This window comes from Cebus imitator, unplaced genomic scaffold (genome assembly GCF_001604975.1).
Source record: "Cebus imitator isolate Cc_AM_T3 unplaced genomic scaffold, Cebus_imitator-1.0 Scaffold59, whole genome shotgun sequence".
Lineage (NCBI taxonomy): Eukaryota > Metazoa > Chordata > Mammalia > Primates > Cebidae > Cebus > Cebus imitator.
The window spans coordinates 2,801,647-2,825,005 of NW_016107374.1; the positions used below are offsets into that span (position 1 = coordinate 2,801,647).

The window sequence follows — 23,359 nt, forward strand, 5'->3', positions numbered from 1 at the left end:
GCAGTGAACACAGGAATAATGAGAGGTTGTGAAGGACCCCTGGGGCTGGAAAGCATGAGCGGAGGCTTTAAATGCACAGTTGCCAGGTTTGGGTGGTCAGGCTGAGAAAAGAGCCCAGGACGTAGAATAAAAATGTTTACAAAATGGTGGCAAACAGGAGCAAAAAGATAAGAAAAATGGAAGATTAATCTTGGAGTTCCAGAAAGAGAACAGAGTATAGAAGAGAGGAAATTATTGAAACCAGAGTTTTCAGAATGTTCAGAGCTCAATAAAAGATGCCTCCAGCCCCCGCCAAGTGTCTGGCCTCGTGAATGAGCAAACTGGGGCAAAGGGAAGATCTCAGAACTCCCACAGAGGGAAAAATGGGCCCCCCGGGATCTCAGCAGCAACACGGACAGCGAGAAGACAGGATGATGGAAATCGATATCCAGGCTGGGCTTCTGTACCCAACCAAATTGTCCCTCACATGGGAGGTGGATGTGGACGCTTGCAGTCACCTTAGTCTCACACGCACAGGACACAGCCAGGGCACCTGTGGTTGGGGGACATGCATAAAGGACCAGTGCACCCAAGGTCGGGGGAGGGCCAGGAAGATCCCACTGAGCCATGCCAGGCTGCTCACTCAGGCGAGGGAGGTAGAGCAGAGGGGGCAGGCACGTCCCCCAGCAGCAGACGGGACCGAGGAAACACCCACTGGTGTCTCCGGCCGTGTAGAGGTTTGTTAGAGTTGTGGAAGGAATTATTAATAGCAATGTAGAAAATGAAATAAGCAAACTAAGGCAGTTACCTACTCTGAGAAAGGTGAAATACTGTACAAAAGTGAAATATTGTACAAAAATGCATGTGCACCATGAGGTGTAATCACTACATGGTATACTTTGCATAAAACACCAAATTAAGCCTTGAATTGAGTCCAAAATCGTGCTGTGACTGTATCGGCAGGAGGGAAGCTTGTGTGTTAGGGAACCTGGCTAAGCCCTCATCTTTCATAGTCAAAATCTTTAGCTCATCTAAAATGTACAGATCATAAAATGCTATCAGCACACATTTTGGAAATTTGAGGGTAAACTCTACCAAAGCTGTCCGTCTCCGTCTGGGGAGTGGGATTAGGTGAGGAGAGAAGTGTGGCTCTTTGTGCCTTATAGGTCTGGCTTTTTAAAATAGGTACAGGTGAAGCAGGACATGGCCCTGACTCCTTCACAAATGGGAACTGGAGTACACGAGTGCTGGAGTCAGGTGCCTGCTCTGGCGCCGGCGGGGGCAAACTCCACTCACTCCAACCTCCTTGGTTCCACCCCCCTAGGCAGGGAGCATGCAGGTGAGCGGGCGCAGGCACAAACTTTGTACCAGTCCCACAGCAGTACCTGTGGGGTTCCTGGGGGGAGCACCTGCAACTCCTGAAGCCCCAGAGGAAGTGTTACAGTGCTCTTTTAAGTCAGCTATCTGAGGATGGCTTAAGTCTTACCAGCTCAGTGGACCCTCTGCCTTTCTGTATGAGGCAGCTGCCTTCTGCCAGTGAGGGCAAAGGGTCAGTGTGACAGCCTTTTGCACAGCACTTGTGGTTCTTGTCTGGCATCCAGGAGGAATGAGGCCGCATGAACGAGTTGAAGATGGCTAGTATGGGGGATTTTATTGCTGATGAAAGTGGCTCTCAGCAGGAAGGGGAGCTGAAAATGGGATGGGGTGGGAAGGTTATTTTCCCCTGGAGTCTAGCCATCCCTGGCCAGACTCTCTGAAGCTACACCATCAACCTGTCTCTTGAAGTCACGCTGCTTCTGTCTGATATCCAACCATAGTCTCTGACATCCAGTCGCTTCTCCTCTCTCTGCTGGCCGAGTCTGGGGTTTTTATAGGCACAGGATTGGGGGCAGGGCCTGGTTTTTGAAAAGATAACATTTGAGTGGGAAAACGAGGATGTAAGTTCTCACTTTGGGCCTTGGTGTCAGGCCTTTTGGCTTGAGGGTGGGGCCCCTGCTGAGGACCTGTCCTCTTCTGCGCCATATTTCCCTGCCACCTGTCCCTATCACAGGTGCCACTAGTGAATCCTATGAGTGAAAATCAAAGGGTTTCAGCCACAGGGTCCTAGTGCCTGCCAGGCTATTCTGATCAGTTTTGATGCTTTCTGTGCTGAGTTCCAGTGGGAGTTTTGATGGGCTCTGTGTCCGGTGTTGAAATAGGCTATGTCCTAGAGTCCCGGGGAGTTCCACCCAGCACGGCAGTGGCCTCCCGCAGGCCTCGACCCAAGTCCAGGTGTCAGGGTACACTGCTGTCTGCTGCAGGGGGTACTGATTGGTTTCCACTCAGGAGTGATTGCAGTGGTGTCAGCAGAAGCACTTCTGTGAGTTACTGCTTCCAGCCGACTTGAGAAGGGGCTGCTGGAGGGCGTGCGCGGCTTGAGTTCCTGGCCAGCAGCGGGCCCCGCCCTGCTGGCGCCCCTGGTTTCTGTTTGGAAGCTTGGCTCTTCCCATCAGGGTGGATCTCCTGGGGCCTGTGATGAGGAAGGTTGGTTCACTCCTGGGCCCCCACCTCGGCAGCGGCTTGGTCGTCCTTACTGCTCTGCAGGGGACCCAGCGTGGCCACAGCCCCGTGCCCCTGCTTGTCATGCAGCAGCACGACAGGCCTCACTAGGACACCTCTGCCTCTCACTCCTGCCTCGACCCCACCTGGCCTGTCGGGAAGCGGCTCCAGCTCCAAGCACGGCCCCCACTTCCCAGCGCCTTGTTTCCCTGTCCGTAAGGGCAGTGCTCATGGACCCTCCCATTCGAGGCCAACGGGGGGGAGGGGGCACCACAGGGTTGGCGGTAGGCGTTGCTTTGCCCGCTCCACGTGTGTGGCTTTATCGGTAGGTGCCAGGAGGATGCTGTCCTATGCTGTGGATGAGGGTTCCAGGCAGGGGTGCCAGTGCTGGCAGCCTGGGGAAGAGCTGGCTGGGATCAGAGGCCGAAGGGAGCTCAGGGGAGAGCCAGGTGGTAAGCAGGTGGGAAATGGTGAAGGCCTTGCCATGACTCTGCGGAGGTGCAGAGCTGCCCCAGATGGCTGCAGTAGACAGTGGTGGGGCCTGACTTCCATGTTAAAGCTACAGTTTTGGCTTTTGGGTTGAAAACAGACTAGAAGGGTGATCCCCAAGCTTTCTGGGACTACGGACTGGTTTCGAGGAAGACAGTTTTTCCATGGACCCAAGTGGTGGGGTGATGGGGATGGTTTCAAGATGGAACTGTTCCACCTCAGATCATCAGGGTTTAATTAGATTCGCATAAGGACCATGCAACCTAGATCCGTCACATGTGCAGTTCACAGTAGGGTTCGTGTTCCTATGGGAATCTGATGTTCCCGCTGATCTGACAGGAGGCAGAACTCAGATGGTCATGCCCACCACTCACCTCCTGCTGTTCGGCCCATTTCTTAACAGGCCACAAACCTGTGGCCTAGGGGTTGGGGACCTCTGGACTAGAAGGCAGGGTGAGCTGGATGGCAGCAGAGAGCCAGGGAGGAGCCCTTGTGGGAAGCAGCTCAGGTGTGAGCACGCATTGTCCTTGGGGGAGGGTCAGCTCTGGACATACCTGATGGCAGGGTTGGCAGGGCTCACTGAGGCACAGAGAGAGGAGAGGAGCAGGGTGAGCCGCAGCAAGGCCCCCGTCCAGCCCGAGCCCCTGTCTGGTGGAGGGACTGCTTGCTGACACGGGCAGCATGGGCTGCGGAGCAGACAGCCTCAGACGCTGCCCCTGGAGCTGGCCGGGTCCTGCTGAGGCGCTGGGCAGCAGGTGAGCTGCCTGGAGTTCATAGGCATGTGCCCTGGAGGCTGAAGTGTGGAGGGGTGGGCCTCGGTGTGGCCTGGAGGGAGGGGACCGGGGCTGCACTCTGGGCTGTCACCATCTTCAGGTTCAGGAGATGCGGAGCCAGTGGCAGAAACCAGAGCCGTGGATCTGAGGGGACCACAGTGGCTTAAGCTGTGCCCATTTCTTCTGGGAGTTCAGGGTGTCCTCAGCACATGCGGGTCCTTGTTCCCCCACAGCCTCTCCTTGTCTTTCATGGCGTGGCACGTTGGGCTCGCTCAGGCCCTTCCCGTTGGCCGAGTCTCGCTGCAGTCTTGGGAGAGCAGGTTACGCTGACCAGGCCACTGGCAGGCGGAGGTGGTTTTTTCTCTTTTTAATCGAATTATGTCTTATACATGCATATGAGTTGGAAAAAGCCCTTCAACTGCCTCTCCTCTGCCCTCACACCACAACAGTCAACACAGAGGACTCCTGTGACCAACGGGGTGGGGATTTCTCCCCGCCAGCAAGCAGGCACTCAGTTCTACAGCGGCACCAGCTGGGTGTCCCCCGTCCAATTCAGTTCCAGCATTGCTCACTGGCAGACAGCACAAGATCCCACAGGGCAAGGGCTCAGTCCTGCAAGACTGCCCCCACTTCCCATGCCAGCCGCAAGCCCCAGCTTGTTTTGCCTGTGCTTCTGACCCACTGGCTATAAACTGGGGTTCGCATACCCCCCACCCAGATTTGACTAATTTGCCAGAGTGACTCACAGAACTCAGGGCAACACTGACTTTCCTGGTTTATTATAAAGGATGTTGCAAAGGCTTCTGATGAATACCAAAGGAAGAGGCGCATATGGAGGATGGAGGAGGGGTATAGAGCTTCCATGCCCTCTCCAGGCAAGCCACCCTCCAGGAGCCCCGTGTGTTCAGCTCTTTGGAAGCTCCTCAACCTGTCCTCTTGGGCCTTTTATGGAGCCTTCATTGGCTAGACATGATTGAAGCATGGACAGCCGTGTAGAAATGGGATTGGACAAAAGGAGTGTGATCCCAGCGCTATCGGTGGGAGTGGGGAAGCCCCGCAGGGCCTGTCTGTGCAGCATTCCTTTCTCCCAGGCAGGGGGCAGGACCCCTTTCAAAATGGGGTCTCATGACCCATGCAGTCAGACAAGGCAGATCAGAGAATTTTTCTTTTTGCTTTTTGAGATAGGCTCTCACTTTGTTGCCCAGGCTGGAGTGCAGTGGTGCAGTCACAGCTCACTACAGCCTCTACCTCCTGGGTTCAAGCAATCCTTCTACCTAAGCCTCCTGGGTAGCTGGCACTGCAGATGTACACCACCATGCCCAGCTAGTGTTTTTATTTTTTATTTTTGTAGGGACAATGTCTTGCTATGCTGTGCGGGCTGGTCTCGAACTTCTGGCCTCAAACAGTCCTCCCGCCTTGGCCTCCCAGAGTGCTAGGATTACAGGCATGAGCCACTGTGCCCAGGCCAGGGAATTTCTTCATGGCCAGCTCCAAGACAGAAAGGCAGAGGAAGATTCAAGTACATTTCAGTTTGTATGGCTTGCCTTGGGAAGAAAAAGGAGCAGGTGAAAGCGGGGCAGGAGAAGGTCAGAGAGAAGGAGAGACAGATGCTGTTTACTGAGCCCTGCTTCTGAGGCCTGGAGTGCTCCAACGTTATGACAAAAGACTGTGAAAAGAGCTAGGGGAATCATCAGCCAGGAGCCACAGATGAAAACCTGCATATATCCTAATACTGTAGCATGCTTCCGTGTCATTCCCACCAGACCAAGTTAATAGCTCTAGACCCGGCAGTCTCCTTTGTGTCTTCTCTGAATCAATAACCAGCCCCAAATATAACCACTGTTCTCACCGCTGTCACTCCAGTTTAGCTTAGCCCATTCTTGAATCTCATGCCAATGGGACATACAGGATTGTGCTGCAGAGGGCCTTGGGGTGGGATGACACTGTGGCATTGTCTGTGGGACTTGGCATGCTGCATCTAGCAGTTCATTCTTTTTCATTGCTGCTGTCTAGTATCCCATGGTCACAACTTACTCATTCTATTGCTGATGGATATTTGTGTTTCCAAGTCACTTTATGAGTGATGTGGCCAAGATTGTTCTAGAACCTGTGTACCTGTACGCAAGCTCTGGCTCCCCTCGGGTGTCTCCCAGGATAGCTCCAGGATCACGGGCTATATACACAGCTTTAGTAGATACTGGGCAGATGGCATTTTTTTATCTTGGCCGGCGGGACATTCCCCCGACCCATCACTCCTGCGTAAACTGCCAGGTTCGGCCTCTAGAGGCCTCGGACCGAGTCACCCAGTGGTTACAGCCCCTGAGCCTCTTCCATAACAGGCGCTGGGTTCTGTTCTGTTCTCCTAAAAGCTTTGCGAAGCATCTTGGCCCCTCTAAGAATCAGAGCCGACTGGCCCGTGCCCAGCACGGGGGATTGAGGCTGAGACTGTCCTCCTCTCCCAGACTCAAGTCACCCTGGGCCCCACCTGGGGCTCTTGAGCCCCTTCTGGGGCAGCAGGCATTGACCCAAGTACAGGGCGGGGCGCTTGGGCTTCCTCTGAGCACCCCTCTCGGGGGCTTCTCCCTTCCAGGCACCAGCTTGCTGCAGGAGGTGGTCTACTTGGTGAGCCAGGGCGCGGACCCTGATGAGATCGGCTTGATGAACATTGACGAGCAGCTCCCCGTCCTGGAGTATCCGCAGCCGGGCCTGGACATCATCAAGGTACCCAGGGCCAGCGGCACCTGTGCCAGCACCACTTTAGGGTATTTCTGCCGTTACCCCAATGAGTGACAGTTGCTTCTGAGGGCTCTGTGGGTTAGGGGAGAGCAGATAGCCTGGAGAGAACCTGGCAGGCCTGAGCTGCAGTGACCTGGAACCTGATCAGGGTGTGAGTGACACGTCAGCATCCAGGGAGTCTGCGAGGTGGAAAGGAAGTCCATGCCTGGGGGGGCACAGGGCTGAGGGGCCATTTGTGGGGAGCAGGCCCTGGGCCTCCCCCTCACTTTTCCCTGGAGGCCCTCCTCTGAGGGAGCTGAGTAGGTTGCGTTTGCATCAAATATTTGGTATCAAGATTGAAATAAATGTTACCCCAGAGCCCTGCTCCCCACCCCTTAGACACCCAGAGGCCCCCGACTCCATCTGCTGAACCTCTTTAGCTCCAGCCACCAACCTGAATGTTCATAACTGCAGGGTCCACCATGCCTGTCCCCATCCGAAACCCATCTCTGAGAGTGCCATGTCATGACATAAGACCCTTGTGGCCCTCCATGGCCCCTCTCTGCACCCCAGCCTCTCAGCTCTGAGCGGCCGCCTTGCTCTCCTTGTCCGTGCGGAACCATCTAAGAGGTGTTCAGTACTTTTGTGCTGAGGGCCACCACGTTCGAGGCACTGTTGTTGGTATTGGGCTGCAGCGACTGACAGCCTCAGGCCCCAGCCTCTCAGCCCAGGAAGCCATAGTGGCTAGACAGTGATCAGCACTGGGAGGGGAGCAGATCGGGAGAGGACCAGCAAGACTCCCATGGGGATGTCTGAGGCAGGTCCTGAGCAGAGGGACTGGTGAGCAGAGACCCTACCGTGCGAGAGGCCCGGCCCTCCAGAGCAGGAGGCAAGCCTAGGGACTGCGGGCACCAGTCCTGGGCTCTTTAGCTGCATGAGGACTGGGCCCATTCCTAGGGCAACTGGGAAGACAGGCTCTGAGCAGAGGGGCATGGCGCTGACTGTGGTTTACAGGACCACCCTGGCTGCTGATGGAGCAGGTGGGAGCAGCAAGCTCATCAGGCTAGGTTGCTGTGCGGTCCAGCAACAGCCTGGCAGCACCCACTGGGCCTGGTGCTTCCTGCTGCCTCGGCTGTCCTCTGATGCCACTCCAAGCCAGGCCAGTAGCTCCCAGGCCCTCTAAGCAGACCCTGTGGCTGTGGCTATGATAAGTGGACTCCCCAGGCTGAGGACAGGGACCCCCAGCGTCCAGCCAGGGTGTGCTCATGTCTCAAACGTTTGTCTCAGGTGACAAGGGAGGCTCTCCTGGCTGGGTCAGAGACCCTCTCTGGGAGAGGAGACCAGGGAATGTTAGCCTTGCCTCCCTTTCCTGGCCCTGCCCTTTCCCTCTGACCCCCAACCTTCTCTCCTGGGCCCCACCCCTTCCCTCATCCTCTGGTCCTACTCCCTCTGGCCTCACCCCTCCCCTTGGCTCTCACCCCTCCCTCTTACCCTGCTGCTCTTCTGGTTCCTCCCATTCCCTAGACCCACCTTTCCCTCTGATATCCGCCTCCCCTGAACCCCACCCCTTCTTTCCCCCTCTGGCCCCACTTCTCCCCTTGCTCTCACCTCTGCCTCTGACTCCATGCAGGAACTGACTTCTCCCCGCCTCATCAAGAGCCACCTGCCCTACCGCTTTCTGCCCTCCGACCTCCACAATGGGGACTCCAAGGTAAGCTGCCACCTCCTCTGCCTCCTGAGATGTGTCCCCAAGAGGAGCTTAAGGCCCCTGTGCCACACACACGCAGGTCCCTGGCACTTACCTGGCCTCGGGGGCTGTCTTCCCAAGGAACCCAGTGTGAAGATCCCTTCCGAGGTCGTCTTGGGTCATGTGCCTTTAGCATTTTACCTAAGTTTTTAATGTTGGTTTTTCCCTCACAATTGAACATGGCAGTGGCCAGCCTAAGCCCGATGGGAGTCTCACTCTTGTTGCCCAGGCTGGAATGCAATGGCACGATCTCAGCTCACTGCAACCTCTGCCTCCTGGGTTCAAGCGATTCTCCTGCCTCAGCCTCCTGAGTAGCTGGGATTACAGGTGTGCACCACCATGCCCTGTATTTTTAGTGGAGATGGGGCTTCACCATGTTGGCCAGGCTGGTCTCGAATTCTTGACCTCGTGATTTGCCCGCCTCAGCCTCCCAACGTGCAGGGATTCCAGGCATGAGCCACTGCGCCCGGCAAGTAATTATCCTGGCCGGCACTACTGCATGGACAAGGGTAGGTACCTTGCTGCTGAAACAGTGAAGCAGCAGCACCCAGCAGCCGTGCACGTGGCCCCGAACTGGACGTTGGAAGCTGGTGTTGGTTTGTGAGGTGCACCAGCAGCCACAGCGGGCTGGCCTGTGTCGGGGTGGTCCTGCCTGGGAGGGAAGGAGCCATTAACTCACCCTGCTCCTGTCGCCCACAGGTCATCTACATGGCTCGCAACCCCAAGGACCTGGTTGTGTCTTATTACCAGTTCCACCGCTCTCTGCGGACCATGAGCTACCGAGGCACCTTCCAGGAATTCTGCCGGAGGTTTATGAATGACAAGTGTGAGTGTTACAGCCTGGCGGCGTGCAGAACAGGAGCGGTGTGTTGCATGCGCGGCCTGGCAGGGGCTCGGTGCTTCCCCAGCTCGGCCTCCAGCTGTGACAGTGACCATGTAGGTCAGGCCCTTGGTCCACTTCACAGATGAGGACACTGAGGCTGAGGGCGTCATGAGCATGGCTGAGGTTGTAAAGCTGGCGTGTGGCAGAGCAGGTTCATCTGACCCCAGAGCCCTTCTCTTCTGCCACGCTGTTGGGGTGTCTGAGAAGTTCCCAGTTAGAACATCCCTCCTTCCTGCCTAGGTTCCAAACAGGGAGAGAATGAAAACAGTAAAAATGAAGGTCCAGGTATCCCTGCTGCTAGTGACAGAGGCTGGTGTGGAGACTAGCTGAGGGTGACAGGCATGGGCCTTTGGCTGAACTCAGGCACAGGCAAGACGCCGGGGCAGGGCACACTTGTGCTCAGAGGGAGGACAGCCGGGCCGAGAGTGCCGGCTGCTGTTCTCCGGCTTCCGTTCCAGCCCCTGTGGAGGAGCGAGGCTGGGTTCCACCCTGCCCTGCTCCCAAGGAAGGTGGGACCAGGATGCTGTCTGGGTCCCACATGCTCCCAGTCTACTCTTGTGGCCCGCTGGGCCGCCTATCCCTCGGGAGTGGTGGCAGGAGCTCCTCAGTGCGGTTCTGTTCCTGCCTTCCGGAGGGGGCTCCCCATGCCAGACATCGCCTTGGGGGTCCTGGGACAGAAAGTGGGCAGTGTAGGGTGTGCAGGCAGAGGGGCTTTGAAACGTGTCATCACTGCACTTTAATTAAATCTACACTGAGACTCTTCCCTACCCAGGGCTGAAAATACACTTGTTTTATTTCCCAACTGAAGTCATGCTCAGCCTCATTGTTGAGTGTGGCTTCTCAGGGCTTCTGCAGGGGGATTATGTGACAAGGTTAGGATGGAGCATGTAGTGGAGATCCTGGAACCTAATGCCCCTGAGTTTAAGTGGAGCTTAGGGCAGTGAGGCTGGAGCTGCCGCCGGGCCTGGCTGAAGGGGACCTCTTGGCAGGGTGGTGCAGGGCGCCACAGACTGACTCTGTTGCTTGCAGTTTAAAAACCCATGGGTGCCTCCAAGCCCTGGAGTGATTCTGTTTCCCGCCCTGAGCCTCTGCTTCCACTGTGCCAGCTGAGAGTTGGCCCTGCCTGAAAGGGGCAGGAGGCCCCAGACCTGTACCCGAGGCCCCCTGAGCCTGCTCCAGGCCTCTGTCCAGCCTCTCTTCCCCAGCTTTCCGGCCTTGGCACCCGCCCTTGTGATCCACTCGGCATTTGGAGCAACCACTCATGGAATTCTGAAGCCATTTCCTAGGGTCCAGCAAGGACTCTGCTCTCTGCAGAGCATGGGGACAACACCCACAAATGGCCAGAGGCTGCCACATTCAGACCAGCACGTGGAAGAGGCTACAAACTTCTTGCTCAGGCCAGAGCAGTTAAAACTTACGTTAATAGAGGCCTCTCCATGTCGCCAGTCACAGGCCTGTCCTCCACGGAGTGCAAGGTCACACACAGGTGCTTGGTCACAGCAAACCCTCAGACAGCCCACTCGCACTCCTGTGCTCCATCCTTCATTGTCACCCCGTGAGCGCACACGTCCTGAGGGCTGCCGGCCCTCCCTGCCTGACGTCCTGAAGAAGTTGGAAACAAACATGCACAGGAACCCCGAAAGCTCACCGTGTCCAGGCATGCTGCGGTCCGAGGCTGCGGCGCAGGGCGGCACAGGGGACCTGCGTAAACAGCCTCGCAGATGGCAGCCACGCTCTGTACGCCTCAGGGCACAGGGCCCTGGAGGCAGGTGACGCCTGCAGTGAGGATGCCTGTGACAGGCTCCCTGTGACACCCGCAGTGTGAGGACGCTGCGTAGACAGGCTCCCTGTGACACCCGCAGTGGGAGAACACTGTGTAGACAGGCTCTCTGTGGTACCTGCATTGTGGCACACAGCTTCTGTGTCTGTGTCCTCTCTGGGGTGGGCAGTGAGGTTTTGTTATTCTTAGTATTTCAGATGGACGATTGCCTTCCCTTTTCACAGAGAAGCGTGGAGCCCAAGGAAAGGTGTGGAGGGCCCGGCATCCCCCGCTCCTCTCAGCCATTCCCGTGGGAAGGCTCACTACCCAGCAGCCCGCCACTGATTCCTGTTCCCTCTGCTGCCCAGGGTACTGGGTGCACTTGCTCCCCACATCAGCACAGGACCACGTGTGCAGTCCTTCGTGCCTTGCTGCTTTCAGGGTCCTAACACTCTTTCCTGTGCACCTCCATGTCACCGGGATGCCTGCTTTTGACATCTTCTCACATTCTTCCTTGGAATGAAGTGGGGTCTTTCTTTACCTTAGACGTTCGCAGGGCCATTTGACTCTCCCTTCTGCCCCAGGGGCTCATCTTCGTGGACTTAGATCCCCCCCGGACAGACCAGCAGTTGGGCGCCTTGGGCTTCCCTGTCTGGGCCCCCATGATCTTTTTGCTGACTTGGGCAAGTCTTTTTTCCTTCTCTGGACTCAGCTTTATTCCACAGAAAGTGGAGGTTTTGGTGGGGTGTGGGTGCAGCTCCTTTCTGGGAATCCTCAGCAACCTGGGGGCAGGGCCTAGCAGAGGAATCTCTACGGGCCTCATCCAGTGGGCCACTTCCCACTGCTCAGCAGAGTCCGCCCCGCACTGCCCGGTCATCCTTAATGGACGCCTTCCTCTCTGTCATATGGAGGTCCCCTTGGAAGAAACCCTCAGTGTGGGCAGGGCATGTGGCCAGCAGGAGAGGATTTGTGCTTTTTATAAAGAACACTGCAGGGTCAGGCGCGGTGGCTCATGCCTGTAATCCCAGCACTTTGGGAGGCCGAGGTGGGTGAATCACAAGGTCAGGAGTTCAAGACCAGCCTGACCAACATGGAGAAACGTCTCTACTAAAAATACACAATTAGCCAGGCATGGTGATGCATGCCTGTAATCCCAGCTACTCGGGAGGCTGAGGCAGGAGAATCATTTGATCCCTGGAGGCGGAGGTTGCAGTGAGCTGAGATCATGCCATTGCCATCCAGCCTGGGCAACAAGAGTGAAACTCCGAAAAAAAACAAAACAAAACAAAAAAAAAAAAAAAAGAACACTGCAAAGCGGGCTGGAGACTCCATAAGTTGGTCCCTGCCTGTGTGCCCCACCCCACACCAGGGGCTCTGAGGCAGCTTGGGTCACGCAGGAAGCGCAGGGCTGAGGTGTGGGTACGGGAGCACTGGCCTCTTGGAGGTCAGGACAGGACTCCATGCCCATCTTCAGCTTTCGGGTCCCATGGAGAGTTCCTTGGTTTATTCCTGCCTGGCAGGGCCCCATGTTCTGGATCTGTCCTTCAGCTCCTGGACCCTACTCTGTCCCCACCAGCAAACTCTAGTGGCCTCTTCCCCTCTGGGCTCTGTTCGCTTCCCGGAGACCACTTGTTAAGGGGATAAAGTGACGGGCACTGTTGTGAGCTACTGCCAGGTACCGTGGAGGCCACCTTCTCAGAGGCTGCCACTCCCATGGTCAGGCCTTCAAGGCGTGTTGAAGGTGGGAGGGCTGGGATGACTCAGGACGTGAGTGCCTCGGGGCCTTTGCCAGGCTTGTCCGCAGGGATTATGATGTCCTCATTTGCAAGGCTTGTCTGCAGGGATCACGATGTCCTCATCACAGCTGCGTGGCAGCAGGAGGGCCGCCCTGTGGGCTGGGGATGACCTCATGTGCGTTCTTCTCCTGCCCAGCTGTGGCTCACCCTGTCCCCTGTCTCTGCAGTGGGCTACGGCTCGTGGTTTGAGCACGTGCAGGAGTTCTGGGAGCACCGCATGGACTCGAACGTGCTTTTTCTCAAGTATGAAGACATGCATCGGGTGAGTGCTGCTGCCCTGGCCTTCAGCCGGCCTGGAGCTACTGATGCGAGAGCCCTTTCCAGTGGGCACGCGGGAGGAGGAGAAGAAGCCTGAGGTGGGACAGGAGGGGGTGGGACAGTCCGTGGGCTGGAGGAGGGTTGGAGATGTGGGGAGCAGCCTCTCAAAGCATGAGATGGACTGGGGCAGCAATGCCATTTGAGGCTGAGGGACCTAGGAAGGTGGGCGTGGGGAGGGGACTGGGGCTTGGCTTATCAGGGGGCCTTTGCAGTGCCGTACAGTGGCGGTTGATAGGGCATTGAGAGGCCAGTGTCTGCAGTGAGACGAGGCAGCTTGTAGCTTGTGGAGCCTGGGTCACCACGGAACAGACTGAGCATTTTCTAGGTGTTGGGAGGAGGCAGCAGCCGGGGGAGGAGTTGAAAAGGACAAATGGGACAAGGTCCTTGTGCAGGCAGAGGCAGGAAGGCTTGGAGGCTGGAGCCTGGGCAGAGGGGCTGCGGTGGCAGGGGCAGGGCAGGCAGGAGACACCTGTGGCCTGGCCTTTGGGGAAGAGGAGCGAGGATGGGGTGCAGGCGTGGACCGCGAGCTGCTTCCGTGAGGCGGAGGCCTGAGCCCCCGCTGGGAAACCATGTCGGTGTAGCGGACAGACAAGGCCAGGCTGCGGGGCTGCTTGTGCCAGTGGCTGACAGACAAGCAGGTTTAGGTTGAATAGCAGCCCATGGGAGCTGGGATGGGGAGGAGGTCGGCCAGTAGACAGAGAGGAGAGCGAGTGTGGGGGAGGTGAGCCAGTGCTGGGGGTGGAGGTCAGAAGCCCAGGGCAGGAAGGCCGGCCTCATGCTTCCCCCACACCTGCAGGAAGACTGCAGACCTGACTAAACAGAGCCATGGAGGTCCCCTGCTGAGGTGGGGTGTATGTCTCGTGGCCCTGGGGTGGGGTGTGTGCCTTGTGTTTGCTGCGGTGACCTTTGGGTTTCTTCGTGCCCTTGCACCTGGGCCTGTGGTCTGCATGGGCCAGGTCGACCTTCGCAGGAGCGTGGCCTTTCAGGGCTTGCTCGGTGTGCAGGAAGGACCCCATCTGTGGGTCTGCTGCCAGCTGATGCATGCTGCAGGTTTCCCGAATGGGACCTCACCGTGGCTCTGTGTCACCATAGGAAAGAGTGAGGTCATGCGGCCGTCCAGGGTCACACACATCACGGAGCCAACTGCTGGGTGAGCCTGTCTGACTCCATGCGTGGGCTTCCCACCCCCTCTCTGCCTCTTGTCCACACAGCTTGAGACAGAGCCACGTTTAGGGTCCCTGCCCACGCCCAGAGGACGGTGTAGTAGAGGTGAGTGTGGTCCAGGCAGGTTGGAGCGCTGGTGCTGCCGCTGACCTCTGTGGAGCCGCTGGCTGCGGTTTTCTGTGGTGCCAGGGAACAGTGTGGGCTCTGGACACGGGCTGCTCAGGCAGAGTCCTGACCACCCCAGGCCTCTGTGGAGTGGGGAGGTGACAGCACCACCGTCACTGTGTGCCTGGGAGGACTGTGTGAGCAGCACCTCTGTGCAGGTCTGCCTGCCTGTACCTTTTTGTGGAGGTACCATGCACAGTGAGGGATACTCCGCACACATGCCGGGCTTGACAGCTTTTTACCTGTCACTTCTGGGCAGTCACCTTCCAGAACCAGAACATTCCAGCTTCTTGCAGTTGACACCCCTCCTTCCCAGAGGCCACTGCGCACTCTGACCTCCCTCAGCGGAGCTTGGCGTTCCGTGCTTCGGAACCTCTGCCGGGTGTGGGATTCTCCTGTGTTTTGCTGTCTGGCTTCTGCACAGACCGTGAGCCTCCTCCACCTGCGTGGTGCAGAGCTCTGTTCCTTTCCTCGCTGTGTCAGTCTCCATGGCAGCGTGAAGAGACTACAGCTTCTTCAGCCAGCTTTGCAGGGCGCTCAGGTCGTTTTCATTTTGGGGTGGTCACAAATAAAGTCTCTGTGAACCTTGAGTCTCGGTGGGCGTTGGCGTTGGTGCTTACTGGGCCCACGCCCAGGAGTGGAATTCTGGGGCATTGGTTGTGTCTGTCAGCTGATCACTATTATGCCACCTGTGACATGGCATTGGACACGCACTGCCCAGGGCCGGTGAGGGCCCCAGCATGAGAAGGTGAATAGGAAGAGCACCCAGCCTGGCCAGCGGCACACAGCTGGGGGCAGCTGTGGGAGCAGCAGTTTCTTCCTGCAGCTTCAACTTCCTCAGTGATGGGGACCGAAGCTTTAAGGTACGAACACACACTTTCTTCCAAGCCCCAAGGAAAGTTCATTCTTTCTGCCTTCTGGGCTCCCCAGTGAAAGTGGTCAGACCTGTCGCTTTCAGTCCCTCGGGGCAAGGCCACCAGCCTTGCCTGCACCTTTCAGAGCTGCCGGGGCCAGTGCCGAGACTTCATTTTCTCCCAAAGCCGGGCTGAGTGACTAAATGCCATTCCTAGGACGGTCAGCATTTTACTTTGGGTTTATTCTTTCTTTAGGAACTTCAGTAATGGCTTGTTTTAATGGAGATTAAGTGGCTGTAATCACATTTTTAGGAATGAATATTGTTTACATCTTACTCCAGAAAACTAGCCCTGAGTGCCCCTGGTTGTCTCCAGGACTGTGGTGTGCATTCGGTGTGTTCTCACCCCAGGTTTGAGAGGGATGCTTCCTGCCGGAGCCCTCACTGCCTGGGCTCCACGGCACCGCAATTACCGTGGCTTTTCCCACGAGCCAGGCACTGTGCCAGGCACCCCCGGTATTCCCCACTTCATCCACGCAGTCACGTTGCAGGGTGTTCTCACCAGTTACGGGTGGGACGCTAGTACCTGCCAGTGCCAAGGCTCGACCCAGACACGCTGGCTCTGTGCCATGGCGTGCATCCTCTTGCTGCTGCGTGTCGTGAGTTCCAGGTGGGAATGTGAGGCTCAGATGGGTGAGTGAGCCGTCACCTGCCGGCCGACCTGGGTGCTGCCTGATCCCCGCTGGGTTTCATAACCAGCAGTCGTCCTGTGGCATGTTGCTGGACGCAGCCTGGCAGCACCGCCCCTTCCTCCGAGATGGACGTCACACTGGCAGTGAGCTGCCCCACGAGGATTCTGCTGGCCGCTCCAGCAGGCTGATTTTTTTCTTTTAGGTAGAATACTTGGCGGCAGGGCAAGGGAAAGGGAGCTCTTTTTATTCCTCGGCTCATTCTCTGATAACCGTTCCTCTGACTCTGAGTCAAACCCCGTGCCTGGGTGCACCCCGCCCCTCCCCGTGGGAGGCAGCTCGAGGCCAGAATCAGACCCTGCAGCAGCTGCTGCCGAGTCCAGTGCGCTGTGGGATTCAGGGAGGGGCTGACACTCACAACAGCCATCAGAGGATGTTTTAAGGTTTCTGAAGTGCTGCATTACAGAAATGAAATTGTCTTTTCACTGTAGGACTTTTCAGAGGCTTTCCTATGCTAACTTGCTTTACAAACCTTCCAGAGAGGAAACAGCCTCCAGCATTTTCCTAATGGGGACCAAGGCACCTCTAGGTGACAGCTCAGGGTTCTGAGAAGATGAGGTGCCTCCTTATCTCCTGGGGAGAGGGTGGTGAGGGGTGGGGAGCTGGGGGGTGGCCCCTCAAGACTGTTAGCCATGTCAGTGACATTCCGCTGTCAGGCGTGGTAAAATAATGGGGCAGGGTATGGCAGGCGTGACGGAATCTTGCCTGTGATGAAGCGGGCTTCCTCCCTGGTTCAGGGCTGTCTGGAGACCCGAGGGGCCTCCCTGTGTTCCCAAAGGCCAGCCCAGACTCCAGCTGACAGGCAGCAGGAAGGGAAAGAGGAGCCCATTAGGTCTTGGTCCTCACAAGAACCAGGTTCTGAAATATGTGTTTTACTTCTTGCTGCTGTTAAAAATTAACCACAGCTCTATGAAGACCTCACGTCTGCTCCCTGGAGGGCCAGGTTTTGAATTCAAGATCTCCACTTGAGAGCTGAGCATGCTTGGGCAATTTCTTAACCTTTTACTGTTATTTCCAGACAAGGCTGATGTCAGCTTTGTTGTGAGCATTAAGGAAGGCCGCGTGTAGAAAATCACCAGTGTGTGCCCAGTTTGGAGTCATATCCAGTAAAAGGCCCCGCATCTGATGGGCTGCTCTGCTCTCTGCACTTGTCTTCCAGGACCTGGTGACGATGGTGGAGCAGCTGGCCAGGTTCCTGGGGGTGTCCTGTGACAAGGCCCAGCTGGAGGCCCTGACGGAGCACTGCCATCAGCTGGTGGACCAGTGCTGCAACGCGGAGGCCCTGCCCGTGGGCCGGGGTACGTGCCCACCCCGCCTCCCGCCAGGCACTCCCTGCGTCAGCCAGGCTGCTTTCTCTGCCTTCTTGGGGAGCCGGGTGCGGTCCCTGTTGCCCTCCCTGCTCTCCCCTTACAGCTGTCCGTAGCTAGCCATGGCCTGTGCCCTGTAGCTGGTGTCTGTGGATGGCACGGTCTCATGGAGTGATGGAGTGCCCTGCCTGCTGTTGTTTGCATTGCCTCCAAGCAAACAGTGTTTTCATTTGGAGAAGTGTGTTTCAGGCTTTGTGGGCGAGATACTTCCAAGCGGGGGCCATTCCCACATGGCCTGAAATCAAATGCCCCACAGAGCAGATCCAAGGGATGACATTGCAAAGCAAAGTGTGCTGAAGGGTTTCTCGGTCTCTAACTGACTTGTGGGAGGGTTAAGTGAAGTGGATGGGAAGACAGATCCCACGTAAGGAGACACCATTTTTCTTCCTTCACTGAGTGGACACTGAGCGAGCATCTTCCAGGTGCAGGCAGTACAGAGGGGGCCCAGCCCCACCTCGGGGTGGTGAGCTGAAGCAGACGGTACCAGGCTAAGCTGCTGCACAGGGGGAGGCCGGTCCTTGCTCTTGGTGGCAAGTGACGGTGGGCGTGAGGCAGCTGGAGATGAGGACAGTGGTCCTGACACGAATCCTCCCCATATCCACCTGGGTTGCTCCCCCTGTCCTTAAGGGCATGTGGCCCTGATGGTGGAGAGCCTGGGCTTTAGAACCCCTGAATCCCGAGGTGCTGGCTTTGGCTTCAGGAGGCCGCCTCTTGGTAAGTATGAACCTCATGGACAGTTGAGGAGAGTGTTTGAGGGGAGGGCCCAGATATGTGGATGGGCCTGCAGCAGCAGCCCCCATAAGATGGAGTGGGAGATGCCTGGGGCAGATTCGAGAAGCCCCAGGCTCCAGCTCAGCTGCCCTCCGGGAACGCTGCTTAGGTCAGGCCTTGAGCTTCTGCAACTTTTTGTTCTCGGAAAAGGGGCTGATCATGTCTAAGGGCTGTGCAGAAGGTCAGTGCAAAGTGCCTTCTTTATAAAGGCAGAGCAGTGGACTCCTTCAGGACGAAGTTAGCTGAACCAAAATACCTCGCCACTTATTTCCTGGCTGCATCTTCATAAATATTTATTATTTAACATTTATTTGCTCCTTTTTAGTTTTGCTTTTGCTGTGTTTTGTTATCCTTGGATGTGACCTTCTCCAAAATACCCCCTTTGGTTCGTGTGTGTGGCGAAGCAGCGTGGAGAACATACTGTGTGCCCATATGCTCCTTCCCTTGGGTTTGCTTTATCATGGTTTACCTTGGTTTTGCTTTATTTCAGTTCTTTGATTTGTTTTCTTTTAGCACATTGCCTCTTTGCTCGGAAGATCTCCTTGAGTTGGTGAGAATGCAGGGCCGAGTAGCCAGCTGCATTGCTTAGATTTGATTCATGTCACAGCATAAATTGTCTTGATTCCAAATCCTAAACCAGGTGGGTGACTCCTCTGATGAGTGCTCAGCTGTCTCAGCTGAGAAAAATAATCATGGGAAAATATAGTTTGGTTGCACTAGTAGCTTTAGTACCTTCTAATTCTGTCCCTTAGGTATCATTAAAGGGTTGCAAGACATTTTTTTTCTCTCCAACATTGATAATTTTTTGTTACCAAAGAGAAAGTCTGTGTGGCGTTGGGCATTTTAGCTCACATTTGCAGGGCTGCAGTTTCACACCTGAGGTCCTGCCCGGGCAAGCACCAACTAATGAAGGACGTTTGCTGGAGACAGAGCTCTGATCTCAGAGGTGCTGACAATGGAAAGAATCCTAAACGAGCAGTTCTTTAAAAACAGGGAGCCAATACTCGGGTGATGTACTCACAGCTCCCGTAACTGGGAAGTTCAGAGCCCCCCTCCAGACATCTTCACAGTCACCGTTTCTAATGGATCAGACCAACCTAAGGTTTTATATTAACAGTGGGAGCAAGGGCTTCTTGTCATTTTTAGCTCTCTCTCTTGTTTTTCCAAAGGCTTCATAAACCAGCGCAGACCGGTGCCCACAGCTTAGCCCACGGCTCAACCGTCCTTTGTGGCTGCCGGGAAGAGGTCTGGGTTTCTGACCAAGCCTGGGACAGAGCAGCTGGCTGGGGGCTGTGCCCACATTCATTATATTGTTGACTATGGGAATTCTAACTGCAGTGCACATTTTGCATCTAGTCTCTAAAGCTAGCTAATGCCGCGACTGTTTTATTCACTTTAAATTCCTCCCCAGGGTTTGCGAGGGCAGGCTCCTTGAAATTCTCACCTTTGGCCCAGTCAAGAGGGCTTCCTACCTGCTGTAAAATTTTCTGCACCCTGGATTTTTTTTTTTTTTCCTTTTCAAATTCTCCCGAAGCCAGTGACGCCCTGGTGGCGCTGTTGAGCTTCGAGTGAATAATGGGCTGGGGACGGCCAGAGCTGCCTGCGATGCCCTGAGCAGGGCCCTCCCACGGCAGATCATACTCGTTCCTGGGATGTTTATTAAACACTGACCACATGCCAGGTGCCGTTCTAGGTGCTGGGGACTCAACACTGAACAGGAGTAGAGCCTCCCTGGCAGGCCCCAGTAGGGGGTATGGAAGGGCACCCGGAGGTGGTTGTGGCTGACTGCACCACAGCCTCAAAGGGAAGTTGGTGCAGGTCATGTTTTGTCACATCCAGTAGTTTCAGATGTTAGGGGACCCACCTGGTCTGTAGCTCAGATGGCCCTTCCTGCTCCCATAGGCCAAGTTCAGAGGGGTCCAGGAATAGATCTGGAATGTTCCAGATCCATTTCCAAGGCTTCCTTTAGTTCAGCAGCTGCCCCGACAGCAAGAGGCCACAGCAGTTCTTCTCTTGTTTGCATTTCAGGGAGAGTTGGGCTGTGGAAGGACATCTTCACTGTCTCCATGAACGAGAAGTTTGACTTGGTGTATAAACAGAAGATGGGAAAGTGTGACCTCACGTTTGACTTTTATTTATAATAACAGAAACAACAACCTGCATGCTCACAATACCCAGACACCGTACTAGCCAAAAGTCCTGTATGCATTCATTTATTACTTGCTGGACAAACTCGAAGCAGCGTGTGAAACAGCGGGGAAGGGAAGAGCGGCGGGAGCAGAGGGAGCGTGGTGATTCCCAGCCCAGAGCAGCTGTCTCGCCTCTAGCACGTGCAGCCTCTCCGTGTCTGAATAGTCTCCACATTGCAGTTCCGAGGGCCTGGACCGCAAGGATAAAGCCTGTAATATATGCAACTAGAATGTTTGCCTTTTCAACCCCGTATTATTTATTGTATTTTATAGAGCTTTTCACTGGAAATCTACAGAAATGTCAGTAAACCAAATAAAAGTTCATTTCCAAGGGGAATCAGGAGCGAGCCACACCCGAATGGTAGAAAGATCTCAGGGTTAACTCTTTATTTTTGTAGTTTTATTATCTAAGGCACAGCCATTCTGTTCTCACTTGGTTCTGAGCTGATGGTGGGAACAGAGGATGAGTTAGGTATGTTGGGGGGAATCTGGACACTTTATTCTGATGGAGTTCACTTCTTCAGAACCTTCCTGAAATAAAGCAGAAACCGTTCACTAGGTCTTCAGAAAGGACATCCCTCTGCCAGAGACTTCCAGCGGGCGGCTCCAAAGGCCCAAGACAAGGGGCCCGCGGGACATGTGCTGAGGGAAGCTGCTGGGTGAGGCCAGCAGATGGGAGTCTCATGCAGTCAGGAGCATTTGCATGCAACGAGCGGCCACCAAAGGACCGAGTTGCGCTCGGAATTTGAGCTTAATTCTGCAGCTTTACTTTTGTTTCCCGAAGTGATGGCCTGCTAATGCTGGCAAGCAGATGCTTAATAGTAAATTTCTAAAAACCCTGGGTCCTTATCATTCAGTTTGTTCTGTGCACCTGAGACACTCAGCCGTGGGAGGGCCATTTTGCGAGTGTAGCCCTGTTTCACTCAGATCAGGCTGGCACGGCCGACTTCGTGTCTGTCCACCTCGTCCCTCCGCGTATCTGAGGGAGTAAAGGTGAGGTGTTTATTGCTTCACTGCCTAATTTTCTGGCCCAAAGTCGCTGAAGCAATGGAGACACGGGGGCGCAGCCAGCCAACCCTGTGGGGACCAGGGCTGTCTCTGTCATTCATATGGCTGGGAAGCACCCAAAGTGGTGGTCAGGAGGGTTGCTGCTATGGAAGGGGTCTCCGTTCTTGGTGCTGTCTTTGAAACGGGTGCAGAGAGGAGCTTGTGTTTTTGTTTGTAAAGGGGAGAAGTGTGGCCAGGCAGGTGGCACGTAGCATCACACGGTGGGCTTAGCAGCACCTTGCCTATGTTTCTGTGAGGGAGGCTGCTTTCTGTGAAATTTCATTTCTATTTTTCTATTTTTAGTACTGTATGGATGTTACTGAGCACTATACATGATCCTCCTGTGCTTGCTTGCATCTTTAATAAAGACACATTCCCGGCATTGCGTCGAGCCTGTGTACTAGGGGGGCAGTGGGGGCCTCTGTTGGTGCCCTCAGCGCCTGGGACAGCATGAGTGTGGGCCCCATTGACACCCCATTCCCTGGGATTGACAGTAGAGGGAAACAGGCCCGGGTTGGGCTTTGATGAAGCAGAATTCAGACTTGCCAAGGGGTCACTTATCCCCATTATTTCACTCAAATTCAGACTTTCCAGGGCGTCAGTTACCCCCCATTTCCTCATTCATCTCTGATCACTTCTATAAATGGGGGTGGAGAAAGGAGAAAAGCATGGGGAGAGGTGGGTGCACCTTGGGTCCAGGTGTGGGCAACTCCCAGTCTGTCTGCCTGGGAGCCAGTGTCCAGCATTGTGCACTGCGGTGCCTGAGGCTGGCCCGCCAACTGCGCTTCCCCACGGGGAATTCCAGAGTCTGTCTTGCTGATTTCTTGTGGAAGGAAAGTCCAGGGCATTGCTTTCCTTAAGAAAGCTTGAGCCTTCCGAAACATGTTTACTGTCAAGTGAACTACTGCTTCCAGGTCTCAGGTGAAATCCTAGACATTATTTAGGCACCTAGAATTAACACAGACCCTGAGCTAATTAATCAAATGTCTGGTCTGCTGTGTCCTAGAGGGCTCGCCCTTTTGTCATGTATTAGCCACACGTCATCAAGCAGCCAGGATGCAGTCAGTGCACCGGCAGCCCAGGCAGTGCCCATTTAGCCACGTCCATTCATCCCTGTGTGGTTGATGTTGCACCTTGCTTTGTGGAGTCGGTCATTCGACTGTACCTGCTCTGTGCCAGGCGCTGTTCCAGGCCCTGAGGATGCGGCAGTGGGGAGAGAAAGCCCTGCTTCCGTGGAGTTTGCATTCCAGTGGAGGAAACAGGCGACGGAACCCAAGATGAGTTCAGGCTCAAGTGTGCTGTAAAGGGACAGGGAATATACCCGTGGAAGAATGGGAGCGTGGGGGAGGGCCTCTGAGGAGATGGTGCTGAGCAGTGGGGGGCCCGGCTGTAGTTGGGTGGGCAGTGTGCTGGCAGGTGCTTGGTTTTGGAGGGGTAGCCACGAGCCAGCTAGAGGGCCTCACACACAGGTCATGAGATTTCAGCTTTTGTACTAAGATAGGAAGCCTTGGGAGGGCTTACTCAGAAGAACACCACCTGCTTTGCATTTTTAGAAGCTCCCCTGGCTGCTGTGTGGGTAGACCTCAGGGGCGTGAGCGAGGGGACCTTTGTCCCGGCTGTGAGTCACTCCATCTGCAAAGTGGGGCGGGGACTGTCTGAGAGCATCTCCAAGGTTCCTTAGGGGTCTGTGGTCTCAGGTCTTCGTGTGCTGGCTTCTGAGCATAGTTCCTGCTGTGCTCACCTGGAGCTAAGGCTGGGAAAACAAGCCAAGGCGAAAGGTGCCCTAAGAACTACGAGGTAGCCAGGGTCAGGGGGAGGGAGTCATCGGGCTGGCTCAATGGCATGGGGGTATGGGATCTGAGCTGTGTCCTGAGGGTGAGGAACACCTGAACAGGCAGAGAATGGGCGAGAGTCCTGGGCAGCCCTCGTGCTAGTCCCTTTACAATCCACCACAGCATTCTCGAATGTCAGAGCCCTCTGAGTGTAAGCCAGTGATTGCCTGGCATTTTGATTTCACAGACCAGTTGAGATTCCAAAAAGTATTTTGGGACCAACAA

At 55.6% G+C, this 23,359-nt stretch overlaps 1 protein-coding gene across 1 annotated transcript in view; it reads left to right on the forward strand.

Annotated features, from left to right (window-relative positions):
- The window catches only part of SULT4A1 (sulfotransferase family 4A member 1), a 33,018-nt gene extending 11,336 nt beyond the window's left edge, over positions 1–21,682 (forward strand). The window contains exons 2-7 of the mRNA XM_017529515.2: positions 6,370–6,500; positions 8,125–8,205; positions 8,941–9,067; positions 12,847–12,941; positions 17,088–17,226; positions 20,095–21,682. Of these exons, the coding sequence (XP_017385004.1) occupies positions 6,370–6,500; positions 8,125–8,205; positions 8,941–9,067; positions 12,847–12,941; positions 17,088–17,226; positions 20,095–20,207 (686 nt within the window). The 3' untranslated portion in view covers positions 20,208–21,682. The remainder of the gene's footprint in view (positions 1–6,369; positions 6,501–8,124; positions 8,206–8,940; positions 9,068–12,846; positions 12,942–17,087; positions 17,227–20,094) is intronic.
- Positions 21,683–23,359: the final 1,677 nt, after the last annotated feature.